The sequence below is a fragment of the Myxine glutinosa genome, chromosome 13 (assembly GCF_964187855.1).
Source record: "Myxine glutinosa chromosome 13, kmMyxGlut1.1, whole genome shotgun sequence".
Taxonomy (NCBI): domain Eukaryota; kingdom Metazoa; phylum Chordata; class Myxini; order Myxiniformes; family Myxinidae; genus Myxine; species Myxine glutinosa.
Genome location: NC_136273.1, coordinates 73,575,512 through 73,594,590, shown reverse-complemented (window position 1 = coordinate 73,594,590; position 19,079 = coordinate 73,575,512). Strand labels below are relative to the sequence as shown.

At 49.3% G+C, this 19,079-nt stretch overlaps 1 protein-coding gene across 1 annotated transcript in view; it reads left to right on the top strand.

Annotated features, from left to right (window-relative positions):
• The window catches only part of LOC137415031 (uncharacterized), a 117,013-nt gene that overhangs the window by 88,076 nt on the left and 9,858 nt on the right, over positions 1–19,079 (top strand). Inside the window, exon 9 of the mRNA XM_078767643.1 lies at positions 14,509–14,560. Within this exon, the coding sequence (XP_078623769.1) occupies positions 14,509–14,560 (52 nt within the window). The remainder of the gene's footprint in view (positions 1–14,508; positions 14,561–19,079) is intronic.

Below are 19,079 nucleotides of genomic sequence, written 5' to 3'. Positions count from 1 at the left end.
TATATATATATATATATATATATATATATATATATATATATATATATATTATATATATATATATATATATATATATATATATATATATATATATATATATATATATATATATATATATATATATATATATACATATATATATATATATATATATATATATATATATATATATATATATATATATATATATATATATATATACACACACACACACACACACACACATATACACTACCGGTCAAAAGTTTTAGAACACCTCAATTTTTCCAGTTTTTATTGAAATTTACGCAGTTTAATGTCTCAATGTACTTTGAAATTAAGCATAGAACAAATAAACAATTGAAGATAAAAAAGAAATCATAGAATCATTTTGTTTAAATTTTTTAAATTAAAATCCTTGACTCAGCAAAGTAGCCACCTTTTGCAGATATAACTGCCGAACACACTCGTGGCATTCTTTCTACAATGAAATCAAATATTGTTCGGGAAGTTCTTCCCAACACTGTTGCAGACGTTCCCACAAATGTGTTGCACTTGTAGGTTGTTTTGCTTTCACCCTTCTGTCCAGTTCATCCCAAACCAGCTCGATGGGGTTTAAGTCTGGAGACTGTGCTGGCCATTCTATGATTTGAAGCCTACCGTCTTGCTCTTTTCCTTGAAGGTAGTTTTGACATAGCCTGGAGGTGTGTTTCGGGTCATGATCTTGCTGTAGGATGAACCCCTGACCAACTAGGCGTATACCAGAGGGTATTGCCTGGCGCTGCAAAATACTGTGGTAGCCCTTTTGGTTCAGGGTGCCAGTCACTCTGTGCAAGTCGCCGACTCTGGATCCAGCAAAAGAGCCCCAGACCATCACCCTTCCTCCTGCATGTTTGACAGTTGGTGTCACACACTGAGGAACCATCATTTTGCCTACTCGAAGGCATACAAAAACCCTGTGTGATGAACCAAAGATTTCAAATTTTGATTCATCGGTCCATAAGACCTTCTTCCAGACTTCAGTAGTCCACTGGCGGTGCTTCATGGCCCAGGCAAGCCTCTTTTTCTTATTTTGCCATCTTAGCAATGGCTTTCTTACTGCCACTCGACCTGTCAAACCAGCAGCTCGAAGTCTTCTCTTCACAGTTGAAACTGAGACTTGCTTACTTCGACCAGTGTTAAGCTGTGCTTGAAGCTGTTGTCCTGTGAGCCGCCTATCACGCAAGCTGTTGACTCTCAGAAACTTGTCTTCTGATTCTGTTGTGGCTTTGGGTCTGCCAGACCTCTTTCTGTCAGAGTTTACTCCAGTTTCCAATATACTACTTCCTGCAGTGCAATAAAAAAACCACCGTTTAGAGGCCATTTTTCCCCGCAAAGCGGGGGTTGGCCTTTTCGGGGACCGTGGTAGTTGTTGTTTTTTGGTCCCCTTTTTGAAACAATGTTTTACGGCCGGATGCCCTTCCTGACGCCAACCCTTTTTGCTGCCTTCAACGACAAACAGGGAATTACCAGTGAACTGGTACTCAATTAGCCGACCTCGGAAGGCATGACAGGCTGAGTCAACCCCCCTGGCATTAATTCGGCGATCGACCGAGATTCGAACCCAGGATCCTAGGATCCTAAGCCGGCACCCTAGCCGCTAGCCCAACACCAGGGATTATCCTGCAGTGCAATATTGTCCAAATAATGCTTCAGAGGGTGTTATACCAGTCTGTTCCAATACTGCTTTTATACAGACAGGGGGTTTGTAATCAAGTAATCAGCAGAGGTTGGCACACCTGTAGGAATTGTTTGCATCAACTTTCAAGGCTTAATTTACTTCCTGCAGATCTGCATTGCTGCAGAACAGCTGGAAGTTGTTAACCCATTACTTGTTCCCTGAAGAAGGCCTTTTTTACAATATAACTGTGCAATTTCCATTATTTCCCGTTTTTGCTAACCTAACTTCTTCTTTTTTTAACCTCGAGCAGTTTACCGCTTACCTTTGTACCATTTCAGGTTATTCACTGGACTTGAATTGCTTAAATTTCAATAAAAACTGGAAAAATTGAGGTGTTCTAAAACTTTTGACCAGTAGTGTATATATATATATATATATATATATATATATATTTATATATATATATATATATATATATATATATATATATATTGTTACGGACACGGCTTAAGATGTTATGATGGGCCGAGCGGAATGGCCGCCGTGTTCGCACAGTTTACCCGATTACCCCCAACTCACCCGATTCCACTCGAACGTTGGCCAAATCGCGCTACGCTAAATCAATGAAGGAAAGGACACAACGACTGGGATAAATGAAACGACGCAAGGGGTACAGTTCTCAAGACCTCCGGAGGAGGATGTAATTAGTGGGGGAGAAAAGGGGTAGATTACAAGGCAATGAGGTAAAGACACAGAAGAGATAGGCACTTAGACACAATCTTATCTTATCCCAGACAGACCACAGACAAACGGAACAAGACTGACTTACACAGGGATTGATGGCAGGGAAGGACAGGCAGTCGATAGCACAAGGTGCACCTTGGCTCAGGGACAGAATCAAGCACGGTCCAGTCCAGAGATGCGGGGAGGTGTCGCAGCGCTCGGAGGTGGCGTCCTTCTCTCTCCAAGCTCTGCGTGCATCTGACGTCACCTCCCTCTTTCTGCCATGCTCAGCGGGGAGTGACACGCCCTCGGCTCATTGGCTCCGCCCCAGATGGGATCGGTCCGCCGCTTCTATTGGGTGCGGGGTTACCGGGCTCCGCCCTTGACGAGGAGCTGACAGCGAGCCCCTACTTGGTAACCCCGTCGAGCACATGTTCAATGGCGGCTCGTTGGAAAGGCTTGGTGCCCTCCCAACACCCCCCACCAACCAAGCCGGAGTGAGGACGCACACTCCCCGCGCCGCCGCCGCTGTCGTTGTTGTTGCTGTTGCTGTTGTTGTTGCTGAACCGTGAGGAAGAGCTGCGGGGAGGTATTGGGAGGTCCTAAACTTCCTAACGGTGCCATACAATCACATTCTGGTGCAACGAAGAGTCAGAATTAATGGAAACGAGTCCTTAACTGACATAAACTAAGAATAACTAGCAAGATGTCCTATAGTTGTCTACGTGAGATGCGGTGGACCTGGATGCGACATTTAATGGGGGAAATAGGGGGAGGTCGGGTCTACAGAGTGTTGTTTACAGGAAATGGGACTAGGGAATGGGGGATTGGGGATAGTTGGGAAGTATGGAGGAAATAGGGGAATATTTACAAGCGGATATGGATGGATGCCAATCTCATATCCGCAACATTGCACCCTTCTCTACCTCGGGGCGTCCCGACCCGATAAATTTTTACCTACGTTAGTGTGGCACTCAGATGTAGTTCCCTCTACTATTAACTCAACCCTGAGTGCGACAGTTTTACAGATGTTCACAAATGAGTAAATATGTCCCCCTGTGACGTTGCACCCTTCTCCTAACAGAAACACACCCACAGGATAACCGAATCGCGGAAAGCATTCTCAAACTAAACATACAGCCGGTAGGGAGCATTATTTACACAAGACTGATATTTACACTACGATCCAGGACCTGTTCTTTGAGGAACACATGCAGATGTTATGCATAGAGAGAGAGCACGCATGCCAGCATCGATACACCAACCCACGAGTGCCCTGTGGCCCTACGGCCTTTAATAATGTGCAGAGCACCCCATCCAAGCACCAAAAGCACCACCCCATACACACAGTCAGCACCATCCGGTGCACCAATAAAGTGTTCAATACAAAAAAAATGCACAATTAAGTGTCCATGGTCACCGGTGGTGTCGCAGCCGGCCGATGTTCTGCCGCTGGTCTTGCCTTCCTGGAGTGCACTTGGCCTTCTGGCTTCTTTAAAAATAAAGAAAGGCGCCAACCGCATCCATTTCTGAATTGTGGCCGTCAGGGGGGCCAACTATAAGTGGTTCACCTGTATGGCATAGGTGCCACGTTGACCCAGAGGTCCATCAACGGGTGGTGCTTGCCCGCAAAAGAACTGCGGTCCATTGTGGGCGGCCACCAAAATTGCGGTGCATATGGTGTATCGATCCAGGCAGCAAGCAGCGAAAGTACAGGCCCACAACTGCGGAGCCAGCACCTCTCTCTCCTCTCTCTCCGCCCCAAAGCCAGATCCTCGGAGGTGGGAGACAAAAGAAGACAAGTGAGTAAGGTGGTAAGGGCGCAAAAGTGCACGCAATATTAGGTAATGCACACTAGGGGCACATGGGAACCAGGTGAGACAGGTACGTTCCTACCGTACGCCCCCCCCCACCAGGTAACCTACATTGCCCCTCCCTTACCCCTTACGGTATCCACAAAACACAACACTACCCATATACATCTACTTTACACATCAACAAACGTCCCTACTGTCTTCCCCGTTCCTCCCATAAACCAAATTCGTCTTCTCTCCCTCCTAACCAATCAAATTTGCCATTTCCAACTCTCATCAAAATTTGCCATCTCCAACTCAACATCAAAATTTGCCATCACCAATTCATCATCAGTCCCTCCTAAGGAGGGAGAGATGGAATCACCCCAATGTCTCATCCACGTCGTGATGCGTCTCACAAATCCAAACAGCAATTCTCATTTCCTGCAACACAAAACAAAGGAACACAGGTGTGGAGTCATCATCACCACCTCAGGTAAGTGGCTGCGTATGGTGTGACAGGTTCATCAATCCTAACTATTTCCTAAATGACTTTAACAACTTTACATTACCCGGGGTCTTTCCCTGCCAATCCATTGGCCAACTTACACTATGGGTTCTAAAAACCAATTCCCATTGACCAAACTGTGGTGCTTCTCAATTTGGGGTCTCACTCCCCCGATTCATCTCCCGGTGCACTCGCACAATTTCTGGGCTGTGACTTGTAGCTCTCCCAGCAGGTCTACCCACCTGCACACCTCCACCACTGTAGTTGCCACCCGAGCTTACCTGCTCCTCACCCTAACCTAACTAACTGGGGAAGGCCCTCTCGCACTCTCACCCCCTCAGTGCCCTCTCTGGCACGGGCTGCCCGATCCACACCCGGGATCCTCAGGCACCCACTGACACTAACGGCTCCCAGAGCCCACCTGCGGCCTCACCTGGCCGACATCCTCACAGTGGTGGAGTGCCCAAACCAACTACACACACTAACAGGCTACACGCCCAGCCATTTCCACAACACTAATGCACCCATCCACAATACCATTCTGCAACCGCACCACAAATGCCAATATCCAACCACAATTTACCTATACCCTCTACCTAACACTTACACTACCCGCCCCGGGTACTCGTGAAAGGGGTCCACTCTTCCCCCATCCACACCTTCGCACCATGCACACCACTCCGTACCACTTACTCCAACTCTCTCCACACCACTCATTCCAATACTCCATGTATTCCACACACCTGCACTTGCACACCTGTGCTCTCATACTTGGTGCCGCCTGCACCCTTCTCTCCCCTAAGCGCATTCGCGCTGATCCACAACACTCACTACTCATACACTGCTCCACACACCTGTCCAGTTCTCACACAGCATCATCTCATCTAACTACTCCCCTCTGAAACTTGCGCTTCCCAGTCATCCCTTTAAACTATTGCGCTCCCTCATCATTATCATCCATACTAATCTACCTGCGTCCCCACTACAGGTATCCTTGTCACTAACTAACCTTAACGTCACCTAATGTCATCTTCTAGGTCCCTACACACAATATCCTAACCCACCCGGGCTAGTTTTCACTGCCATCAACCCCATAAACTATAGCGCATTTGCCCCCACTTTGTGAGGGATGACAGAGTTGCCATCCCACCACATCGGGCATCTCCCACTACCAATTTTGCACACCAAATTTCAACAAATCAAAAATTTGCCAATCACTACCCATCATCTGCCAATCATTACTGCCAATCACTGTACCAATCATCAAATTTTGTTTTTCTAATTTCGGGGCCAAAACACTATCCTCGTCATTACAGTCTACTTACTAATGCCTCTCGGTGCGCCAATTCCCTTCTAAAGCTCGGCTTCGTACAGCCGAGCAATGAATGCGGGTTGTTTTGGGCCAGCGGCTGGATACGTCCCGCATTCGGGGCAGGGCCGGGGGCTTACCCGGGCCGAGATCCCACGCACCACCTCGGCGTGGAGCCATCCAATGTCCCGATCTCGACCTGCCGGCACGTCTCAACAAAAAGTGGTCGCCATGACGACCCTTCCTATCGAGCTGCCCGCTCCGCCTAGTTGAGCACGGACGCGGCCGTTCCAAGCGAGGCCCAGCGTGGATCGCGTACGGCGGTCCTTTCGAACCCGCCGTGGCTCGGATCCCCGCTGGTTCTCGCGGCACGCGAAGCCCGGCACGCACCGAGGGCCCGATTCGGCTAAAAGTCGCTCTAACCGCTAACCCAGTTACCGTCGATGCCTCACCTGCATGCTTACATGCATACGCTACCCCTTTCTTGCCCATACATCCAGCTGTTCCCATGCTCCTCGTCGTACCTTCTCTAACACACCCAGGTACACTCATTCCACTCACAGCCTTGGTCACACACCCGACCACCGAACACTTTGGCACACATTCGTTGGTCGCACACCTCACCAACACACCTCTTCACGCCCCTTCCTCGGTCACCTCCTCTGTGACAATCACAGGTGTGCTTTCACTCGCACACCCAACCACGTGCCTCACGACCAACTCAAGTGTGCATTCCCACACACGCTCTACCATTCCAGGTGTGCATCCTTCCATTCCAGGTGTACATCGTCGCTCACCTGTCACAACCAACTCACGCTCCGTGTCACTCTTACTACTCTCACCTCCACTCTTGACAGCGCACTCACCCTTACTCTTGACAGCGCACTCTTTCCCCATGCACCTGTCCGTCACACATCTTTCTCGCACACCCTCTCCCATCACCGGACCCTCTCGCTCGCACCCTCGTTCCATACCCTCCGGACCAGCCATACACCTCACTCTCGGCCTCTCACGAACATCCGGGTCTATCTCGACCCCCAAGCTTATTAAATCACCTGGCGCATCATACGCATGACCATATTGGTCACCACTTACACCGGGTCCTCTTTCTCTTCGCTTCTCCTCCATCACCTGCGAATCCCTCATCCGGTTAATGAGCACATCATCACGATCCGAACACAGACTTTGGACCAATTCTTTTACTTCCTCCTTTATCTCTTTCTTATCCTCTCTCCGTCGCTTCTTAATTTCGCTCACCCCTTCTTCCACTTCTTCTAATTTCTGCTTCACCTCCTTCATCTCCTCGTGCGCCCCCTGAAGTTCTTCCTCTAACTCCACCTTATTTTTTTCTATGTGCTCCCGCACCTCCCGCTCTTTAACCTCCATCACCTCTACCACCTTGTTCATTTTCCTCGTCAGGTCCTCATGTACCGTCTGACACTCTTTTTTAATTACCCCTACGTCCTTTTTCATCTCCTTCTGTGTCGATTTAAAACCCTCTATTACCGCTGTGTTCTTCTTTACCTGGTCCCCCATTAGTTCTTTTTGTCCCTCCGTCAGCTGTTCCACTTCCAGCGTCAACTCCTCTATACCACCTTGCAATTTTACAGTCCCCTTTCTCACCTCCTTCTCCATGCGCTCCTTACAGTGCCTCACCTCCTCGCGCACTCCTCCGACCTCCTCACTCACACCTCTTCTGATCTCCTCTCCCATCACTTGCATCTCCTGCCCAGATGCCACCCTCATCTGCTCCATTTCCTCCCTGTGAGCATCCAATTTAGTTTAAACCCCCATTCTGACCCCCTCTAACTGCTGCCCCCATTTGTTTAACTTCCCTTTCCGCTTGGTCCCTCATGTCCCTCAATTTGCCTTCCATACTGTTTTCTAACCCCTCTAACCCCTTTTTCATCCCTTCCATTTGATTCTCCTGAACGGCCATTCTGTTTTCTACCCCCATTAACCCCTCCTGTATTTCCCCTAATCTATTGTCTAATCCCTCTGTTCTACTCCCTAACCCTCCGATCTGGGCCCCCATCCTTTGTTCTAAACGTTGGCTATTGGCCCCCATGTCCTCCCTCAATTTCTCGCTATTGGACCCCATGTCCTCCCTCAATTTCTCGCTATTGGACCCCATTACCCCCATTTGGCCCTCCAATCGCTCACCCTGAGCATCCATCTGGTTCCCCATTACTAAAATTTGGTTTCTCATCCCCCTGTTCTCTTCCCTCCCCTCATCCGCCTTGACCATGAAGGCCTGCATCTGCTGCATGAATAGGCCCCAGTTCATTGGTGCTGCGGCCGCTGCTACGGTCACGGGTGCGGCAAAATTTGGTGCCGCTACACCCACGTGCGCGAGGACGCCACTTTGCGCGCCTGAAGCCTCGTGCGCGAGGACGCCATTTTGCGAACCTGCCGCCCTCACTGCTTCGCTCTCCTCTTGTCCCTCAATTTGGTCCTGGATCGACCCTGCCTCACTCTCCTCTACCGGAACCCAGCCGTCTTGATCTGCCATAGCGCGACTTTCAAAATTCGGGTTTTTATTTTAAAACAAAACAAATTTCACCGTTAATAATTTTGAGCGCGTGAAGCGCGCTTCGGGTCCAATCCCACTTCCCGACACCAATTGTTACGGACACGGCTTAAGATGTTATGATGGGCCGAGCGGAATGGCCGCCGTGTTCGCACAGTTTACCCGATTACCCCCAACTCACCCGATTCCACTCGAACGTTGGCCAAATCGCGCTACGCTAAATCAATGAAGGAAAGGACACAACGACTGGGATAAATGAAATGACGCAAGGGGTACAGTTCTCAAGACCTCCGGAGGAGGATGTAATTAGTGGGGGAGAAAAGGGGTAGATTACAAGGCAATGAGGTAAAGACACAGAAGAGATAGGCACTTAGACACAATCTTATCTTATCCCAGACAGACCACAGACAAACGGAACAAGACTGACTTACACAGGGATTGATGGCAGGGAAGGACAGGCAGTCGATAGCACAAGGTGCACCTTGGCTCAGGGACAGAATCAAGCACGGTCCAGTCCAGAGATGCGGGGAGGTGTCGCAGCGCTCGGAGGTGGCGTCCTTCTCTCTCCAAGCTCTGCGCGCATCTGACGTCACCTCCCTCTTTCTGCCATGCTCAGCGGGGAGTGACACGCCCTCGGCTCGTTGGCTCCGCCCCAGATGGGATCGGTCCGCCGCTTCTATTGGGTGCGGGGTTACCGGGCTCCGCCCTTGACGAGGAGCTGACAGCGAGCCCCTACTTGGTAACCCCGTCGAGCACATGTTCAATGGCGGCTCGTTGGAAAGGCTTGGTGCCCTCCCAACACCCCCCACCAACCAAGCCGGAGTGAGGACGCACACTCCCCGCGCCGCCGCCGCTGTCGTTGTTGTTGCTGTTGCTGTTGTTGTTGCTGAACCGTGAGGAAGAGCTGCGGGGAGGTATTGGGAGGTCCTAAACTTCCTAACGGTGCCATACAATCACATTCTGGTGCAACGAAGAGTCAGAATTAATGGAAACGAGTCCTTAACTGACATAAACTAAGAATAACTAGCAAGATGTCCTATAGTTGTCTACGTGAGATGCGGTGGACCTGGATGCGACATTTAATGGGGGAAATAGGGGGAGGTCGGGTCTACAGAGTGTTGTTTACAGGAAATGGGACTAGGGAATGGGGGATTGGGGATAGTTGGGAAGTATGGAGGAAATAGGGGAATATTTACAAGCGGATATGGATGGATGCCAATCTCATATCCGCAACAATATATATATATATATATATATATATATATATATATATATATATATATATATATATATATATATATATATATATATATATTGTTGTGGTTTTGAGAGTGTACATATAACATCATTAAAGGTTAAAGGTTTGCCCCCATAGTTAGTCCACAAGCAACACGTCGGCCCCTTAGAACATTAGTTATGTCATAGTATGTGTGAGGATAAGGCCATTTCCCTAGTATCATCTGCATTGTGTAAAAGAAATAAGATAGGCCCCGTTCATTTTGCCTCCACCCCCCAAACCTACCTCGTTGGGTAGCATCCATCCCGCGCCCCATTTTGGCTATTGCACCTCAAATTAGGATGCTCACAAGTCAAGGGACACGAGGTAGGCCTAAAAAAGGGTGGGGCCGGCGTTGAGGTTGGGAAGCGGCAGCGGGAGACAGTAAGAGCTATAACCAATCAGGGCTCTAAGGGCATGGCATGAGGGGCGTGGTAAGGGCGTGCCTATATAAGCGCACGCACAAAGCCCTTGTGAGGACTTGCAGAGGATACGCGTGCTGTAAAGGACTCGTTGGGAGAGGGTTTTGTGAAAGGACTTGCAGAGGATATGCGCGCTGTCAAGGACTCGTTGGGAGAGGGTTTTGTGAAAGGACTTGCAGAGGATACGCGCGCTGTAAAGGACTCTTTGGGAGAGGGCTTTGTGAGAGGACTTGCAGAGGATACGCGTGCTGTAAAGGATTTGTTGGGAGAGCGCACTGTGAGAGGACTGCACTGTAAAAGGACTCGTGAGGCGAACTTCGTTGTGAAAGGACTGGCCCTTGAGAGGGACTCGTTGGGAGAGGGCTTGGTGAGGGTACTCGTTGGGAGAGGGCTTGGTGAAAGGACTTATGCGAGAGGACCGTGCTGTGAGGACTTGCACGATTTGCGCTTTGTAAAGAACTTGTATTGGGAGCGCATACGAATTTGTATCGGGAGCGCATACGAATTCGTATTGGGAGCGCATATAGCGCCGGTTCATCTATTACGTATGCGACCGTGGTCGCAAGTAACCGCCCAGCCAGCCTTACCTTTCACCCCGCATTTAATCCCGTGTGCGCCAACGACACGCGGAGAGCTTCTGCCGTCCTGACCATCTTCTTCGCGGAGCGAGTCGGGGACCAGAGCGAACTGCCTGGACGCCATCATTCCTGACCATCAACGTGACCCTCTACAAGCCCCGTGTGAGTGTGTCTGAGTGTGAAACGGGCCCGTGTCCAGGGGCTAAGTTAAGACTGTAATAAGGCTGCACTGTGTGTTCTTCTTCTTCATTGTGCATAGTGTAATAAACCAATCTGTTCTTCCTGTCTTTCCTAATTCGACCGTATCAGTGTTTTCCTCCATTGGGTAAGCGTGGCACGATTAGAACCGCTCGGATCGGGTTTAGTCATTGTTAACGGCTCGGATCATGGTTCGCTACCGCTCGGCGTTTCCACCTATAACCGCGATTCGAGTGGGGCTTATTTCCTTGCTTCCTGGGCAGCGTTGGTAATTAGGTATTAGTGATCAGTCCTATGACCCTACCCAATGCTGTCCGGAAGTGACGTCATAGCCACGGATCCCGTCGGCTAGTCAAAGACAAGGGGACTAACCCCCCCTTGGTAAGGGGAAAGGCTGACGAGGAGATCCGCAACAATATATATATATATATATATATATATATATATATATATATATATATATATATATATATATATACAGACTTGGCATTTAATATGGAATTTTTTTTTGTGGGGGTGAACTTACTTTTCAAGATGTCTTGGAACCAAAAGTTCATTGGAATTATGTTGAAATTATTCTAGATTTTGTTCATGTGACCTTTAAAAGAAACAAAAACCACATTTGACATTTCGAAACAAATAAATTGATCCTTGAAAGTGATGTAAACTGATATCGAACTCAATTCATGGACAGTACTGTGTTAAACTTCTGTACGTTTTCCAGAAGTATCTCTTCATTTTGCACATTAGCCAAATTTTTTTTTAACAAAAACAAAAGTTAAATTACGACTGGGATTACGGACAGTAAAATTATAGTTCAGTACTTCGTGAAACCCCTACGAGCATTCAGGAGAGCACGTACACGTTGAAGTATGCTGTTCACGAGATTTGCCAAGGATTGGACAGGAATCGCTTGCCATGCAGTGACAATAGCCTGCTGAAATTCACGCACAGAGGTCGGCTGCTGGTCCAAGTGGCTGATTTGACGCGTTAATTCTGCCCACAAGTTCTCTATCGGATTCATATCCGGGGACATGGCAGGCCACTCCATATGCTCTACACCACGGTCAGCAAGAAAGTGTTGGATCATGCGAGCATGATGAGGCCGTGCATTGTCATCTTGGAAGACAAAGTTTCCTCGAAAGGCTGCACGAGCAAATGGAAGCAATGTTTCATCCAGAATGGCCCTGTACTTGAACTGGTTCAGGTTAACATTCAGAACAACCAGGTCAGTTTTGCCCCCTGCATGAAAAGCAGCCCAAACGGTCACCCCACCACCTCCAGCTTGGACTCTTGGCACTATACAATCTTTGCTGTAGGCTTCATGCACTTGTCTGCACACTCAAACGTGGCCATCTTGACGATAGACCAGAAATCTAGACTCATCACTGAAGATCACGTGATTCCAGTGTTCTGGCTGCCATTGACGGTGCTCTCTGGCCCACTGCAATCGGCGCTGGCGGTGTTGTCTGGTCAGGCGTGGCTTTCTCAGGGGACGCCTGGCATGATAGCCTGCTTGAACCAGTCGTTGATTGACTAGCCTTTTGGATACAGGCACATTTGTCAGTTGGTGCCACTCAGCCCTAAGCCGATTAGCTGACTTGGTACAGCCATTGCGGACTAACCGGTGCAGCTGGCGATCATCCCTCCTTGTGGTTCTGCGGGGACGTCCTGGCCTCGGTATTGGAGGAGGGACACCCCTCTGAGCATTTCGTTTCAGGATCTTTGACACCTGACCTTGAGTGATGCCATACTGCCGAGCAATAGCACGCTGTTTCATGCTGTAATTTCGTAAAGCCACCACTCCATGACAAACAGCATTGTCGAGTTGACGGACCATCTCCAGAGGAAGCAGCAATAACTTTTGGAGACGTGCAGCAGTTGTTTTCCACTAATACAGAACGCAACAACCCTTGTATACCCGACTGTGAAGCCAATCATCAAATGCACTTGTCCGTACATTTTGCCACGCCACCTGTGATATAATCCTGTTGTTGACTTCTTGCTGCGACAGACAATCAGTGACATGCTTCTTTTAACAAATAAATCACCAAAGTGTAAAAGAAACTCACCAGATTGATATATTGAGTTAAGAAAGTAAACCCAAGAGAAGAAAAAAAATAATTCCATATTAAATGCCAAGTCTGTTATTCAGGTTAACATTCAGGACAACTGACTAACAATTCAGAACAACTGGGGGAGGGGGGAGGGGGGAGGGGGAGAGGGGGAGGGGGAGAGGGGGAGGGGGGAGGACGGACGGGGGAGGGGGAATGGGGGGGGAGGGGGAGGACGGACGGGGGAGGGGGAAGGGGGAGGGAAGGGGAGGGCCAGTCAACAATGACGTTGCAGTTCTCATGGTCGGAGAGCAGCACAACAATCGCGACATCGTCCTGCATCTTCGAAAGAGCACGAAGCGGATTTTGGAGACTCACTGATCCTATGACCCACTCCCTCCAGTACCGGCGTTGCCGGGCGGGGGAAGGGAGACCCGCACATTCCCAACCCGTACATTCGCCCTCTCGACTCAAGCTCGTATTCGATTCGTATTCGAAATCGAAAGGGGAAAGGGGAAATCCTTCGTATTCGAATTCGTAAACACGAAATATGAATTGAAATTTAATTCATATCGCACAAAATCGACACAAAACACGATCGCATAAAGGTGAAAAAATGCAATGGCTTTTCGCCCTGAATTACGTGCAAACGTGTGACGTGTGACGGGATGGAACATCACGTGATCGCTCTGAGCGAATCAGCGAGCTGCTCGCACTGGCTGAGATTAGCGGGTACTTCGCTGAAATGCGCTGAGGTAAATATGAATAAAAAATATGGATCTCGTCAAATATTGTCTTGGCCATGTTCGTCCCAGGCTCAATGGCCATGTCTATGCCAAATATCAAGCACGTGAGCCTCTCCGTTTCGGAGTCTATCGGTAACATTACACACACACACACACACACACACACACACACACACACACACACACACACACTGTGTTATATATATATATATATATATATATATATATATATATATATATATACATATATATAATTACGGTATAATATTACGTATATATATATATAGATATATATAATTACGGAATAATATTACGTATATATATATATATATATATATATATATATATATATATATATATATATATATATATATATATATATATTATATATATATATATATATATATATATATATATATATATATATATATATATATAATACTATATATATATCTATATTATACCATATTGATCCCAATTTGTTTTTGGAATGAATATTATATATCCACATTCATATAGAGGAGTACATGTGAATTTTGCAATTGTCTCAGCGTTTTCTTGGACATTCCAAAACATCCATCTTGCATATCATGTAAAGTAAACAGATGTTGTCATTCTCCTTACCCACCTGATGTTCTCACGGAAGACTAGAATATTTTGAAAATGTTACTGTACAAGCTTGCAAAAGGTATTCATTGATTAATTTCTAATTCTCTTTGTGCTTTCTTTTAGGATCAAGAATCAATTATTTCCAAACATTCCAAAGCCAGATGAAGCCATAAAGGTAAATTTGACTGGAAGCATGTGATATTACTGTTGTCAAGTTGTGAATTCATTCTTTAACGCTCTTTGCTGTGGTGCATTCTGAGCATTTAATCCGACCACCTTGGCCAGGTTTCTTTTGAATAATTAACTTACTCAAAAAAGGGAGAGCTTCGAATTTCGAGCTTTTTTCTTGGTGCCAAAGTTTATTATTGGCTCAAAATGTCAGATGTAAACGTGCATTCATACTTTTATTGTTGCTTATACTTTCATCCTAATTCTTCAATATCTCATGGAAACTCTGCTCGCCCCCCCCCCCCCCCACCCCACAAAAAATACGCAGTGGTAGGCTGCATAGATATGTTTGACATGGAGGTCCTCCTTCTGATTCCCCATTTGTTTATCTTTCTTTCCCTCTTACTCGGATCGAGTAAAACTGAAAACAACTGCCCGGGCAGCATTTGCTCGACTACCACGACAGCGTTGTTTCCATGGAGATCAACATGTTGTTAAGTGGAGCACTTTGACTCAATAACTCACTTGGCAAGCAATAGCAAGCTGTGGAACACATCCTTTGGTGTTGGTATAGCGCAGGCATGATGGGCCGAAATGCCTCGTCCTGCATCGGATTTCCTTGCTAAATAGATATAAATCTAAATGTTAATCACTTCCTGCATTGATCCCTTCCGGCATTTATCATTTATCCAATTGGGTTTAATGGATAAACACCAGGTGGGTGTTCGGATTAGCTTGATTTCCGGAAATGGACCGAGGTCCACCTTTTGAGGGCCCTTGGCACTCTATTTACACATTCATCTCCAATGCAACAATGCTTGAATGAACTTTTCTTACTTTAAAAATTCTGCTATGGGCGAGCAAAGAAGATCCTTTAGAAGAGAACTTTAAGCAGCACAGCACTGCAGTAGAAATGTCTATCCGTACAGTATATTAGACTGGAAGCCATTCACGTTGCACACACCAGTTTCGCCTCCGCACAGCCACGTTGCTAGTCCCAGTGAATTATTCACAGTGGCCTGCGTTGCGTCATGTTTGTGAGAAACTGTTCATGTCATCGACATTGACTGACTTTCAACGCAAAATTAACATTCAATATTCAAGTCACATGTGATTTTTTATTTTATTTGAAGGACTTTATTTATACAGTTTTCAGTTCGTTCAGATTTATAACAATATGTTTACAAATCATTGCGTCGTTTGTCACACAATGAACTAAGCGGGAAACCTGAGCCACAAAGCCAAACTCCATCGATTTTCACACATTAATTTCACCAAAATCCAGAATGAATGTCATAACTTCGTTTTTTAAATTTTGAAGGCTCCAGTCACGGACTATATAGTCCTCATCGAGGCCAGGCCTTCAATAAAAGAGCTGCATTGATAGAAAAGTGAAGAAAGAGAGAATAGTCTTTAGAGTTTTGAGGAAGTAAAAAATCTGCATTTTGAAAAGGGGAAGGTCGTAAGTGTTCGGAAAGACATGGGAAGGTAAAGAGTTCCAGAGGTTGGCAGAGGGTAAGAAACGAACATCATAACGGCCCACCCTTGAGTTGCCAATGGCCCAGGAGCGTTGATCGCTATTGAAAGTGTGAGGGGGGGGGGGGGGGGGGGGTGGGGGTGGCATAACCTGGGAAAATGATTTTGAAGTGGCTATGAAGAAGATGATAATGTTTTTTTTGTCATTTTCATGAATTTGATATAATCGCATAAATAGTGACCAATTTGAAATCTGATATTGTGGCGGACACGAAAGCCCTTTTTTTTTTTTTTTTTTTTTTTTGTGTATACTGAATCGAGGCTCGTGAAAGAGCTAACATTTATTTCACAAACAAATCAACCAGACAAACAAAACACACAAAAAGAGGGAGCGGAAGACAAGATGGGGAGAGAAGGGGAAGCACTGACGTGGTGACATCACCCCGCACACCAAGTGGGGGTGGGCCACGCCCGGAGAGAGGCGTGGCCTCACGATATACACGGGGCGCACAGCCCGGAGAGTTCAGTGTTACAGTGAGCTCTTGAATAAAGACTCTTACAAATTACCGCGTTGTCCGCTTCCTCCTTGTTTACAAACAGCGCGCGTAACACCGCGCTTTACTGGTGACACTCGACGTTGGATCTGCCGTAGCGATCCTTCCAAACACGACGCCATTGCCATGGCGAACAATGCGATGTCGATTAAACTTCCCGAATTTTGGGAGGCCCAGGCCGAAGTTTGGTTCATCCAAGCCGAAGCCCAGTTTCAGCTTCGGCGCCTCACCCACGACGACACGCGCTACTGCCACGTCGTCGCCTCCCTCGGGCCCGGCACGCCGCTCGAGTTGTGTCCGTCCTTCGCCACCCACCGGACGGCCACAAGTACGAGGCACTCAAGCGGCTGCTCCTAGCCACGTTCGGCCTCACGGAGGACGCATGGGCCGACCGCCTCCTGGATCTCCCCGAGCTCGGCGACACGTGCCTGTTGGTCCGAATGGACCATATGCTGTCACTGTTGGGCGACGAAGCCCATGGTTCTCTATTCCGGGCGCTTTTCCGTCGCCAACTTCCAGCACAGGTACGCCTCGCGTTGGCCGGGACCGTGCTAACGGAACCCCGAGCATTGGCCGCCACGGCAGACAGGTACTTCGCGGCTTCGGACACGCGGGCGAGAGTCGGTGCGGCCGTCACGGACCTCGAGGCTGATGATGCTGATGATGCTGATCCACAGCATCAGCTTACACAGCATATGCAGCATGCTGATACGCACCTCGTGGCCGCCGCCACGCCCCGCCCACCGCCGCGGCGAAAACCGCCACCGCGGGGAACACCGCCAACTCCGCCGGCCTGGCGGAGCCTGGTGCTGGTTCCACGCCAAGTTCGGCCACGAGGCTCGACAGTGTCATCCGCCATGCTCCTTCAACAGGTCGGGAAATGCCCGGGCCGGCGCTCGATAGTGGCAATGAGCGCCGGCCATTCGAACAGCCTGCTGTTCATCACGGACACCTTATCCGGGCGCCGTTACCTGTGCAACACAGGAGCGCAGGTGAGTGTCGTTCCTGCCGGTACGTCGGACAAGCACGCCGCGGGCGGGGGGCCCCGCGCTGCTTGCCGCAAACGGGACGCCCATCCGTACGTACGGAAAACGCTGCCTCTCTCTGCGGTTCGGAGGGCAGGTTTTCCGATGGTCGTTCGTCACCGCCGACGTGCCCATGGCATTGCTTGGCGCGGACGTCCTGTGCGCAAATGGGCTCCTGGTCGATGTAAAGCACAGACGTCTTGTTCAGGCCGAGACGTTCAGCTCGCTCGCTTGTGCGCTGCCCAGCTCGTCGAGCAGCCCATGAGCGGCTCACCGAGCGGCTTGCCAAGCGGCTTGCTGAACGGTTCGGTTCCGGCCACGTTGATCTGTACGCTTCCGGCAGCGGACGAATTCACCCGCCTCCTCGCCGGCTTCCCGGCCCTCACACGGCCCACCTTCTTGGCGGGGGCCGTCAAGCACGGGGTGGCCCATCACATCCCCACCGTCGGGCCACCGGTCTACGCCCGGGCACGCCGCCTTGAGCCGACGAAGCTGGCGGTAGCAAAAGCGGAGTTCGCTACCCTGGAGCGACTCGGCATCGTTCGGCGCTCGGAGAGTGCTTGGGCGTCGCCGCTGCACATCGTGCCGAAGCCCGGCGGGGGATGGCGACCATGCGGGGACTATCGCCGTCTCAATGACGCCACCACCCCCGAACGCTACCCCGTCCCCCACATTCAGGACTTTTCCGCCCGTTTGGCGGGCATGTCCTTCTTCTCGAAGGTGGACCTCATACGCGGTTACCATCAGGTCCCCGTCAGGCCGGAGGACGTCCCGAAGACGGCGGTCATCACGTCGTTCGGACTCTTCGAATTCCTGCGGATGCCCTTCGGTCTGAAGAATGCGGCTGAGGCGTTCCAGCGGCTGATGGACAGCGTCCTGCGCGACTTGGATTTTGTATACGTCTACCTGGACGATATCCTCGTCGCCAGCGCGTCCCGCGAAGAGCACCTACACCACCTCCGCACGCTCTTCGAACGCCTGGGCCAGCATGGCCTGATTGTGATCCCCGCAAAGTGCCGGTTCGGCGTCGCCGAACTCGATTTTCTGGGGCACCGCATCACCAGGCACGGAGCCGTCCCCCTGCCGGCCAAGGTGGAGGCGGTGAAGGGGTTTCCGCGCCCCCGCACGATCAGGGGGCTGCAGGAGTTCCTGGGCATGGTGAACTTTTACCATCGGTTCCTGCCCCGTATCGCCCAGCTCCTGCACCCCCTGCACGAAGCTCTCCGAGGTAAGCCGGGCAAAGGCGACGTCACCTGGACCGAGCAGATGGACACGGTGTTCACGGGCGCGAAGCTCGCCTTGGCTGACGCCACCATGCTCGTGCACCCGGCGCCCAATGCGCCGATCGCCCTCACCACCAACGCCTCGGACTACGTGGTGGGCGCGGTGCACGAGCAATGGGTGTGTGGAGCTTGGCAACCACTGGCGTTCTTTAGCCGGCAGCTTCGCCCGCCCGAACGCCGTTACAGTA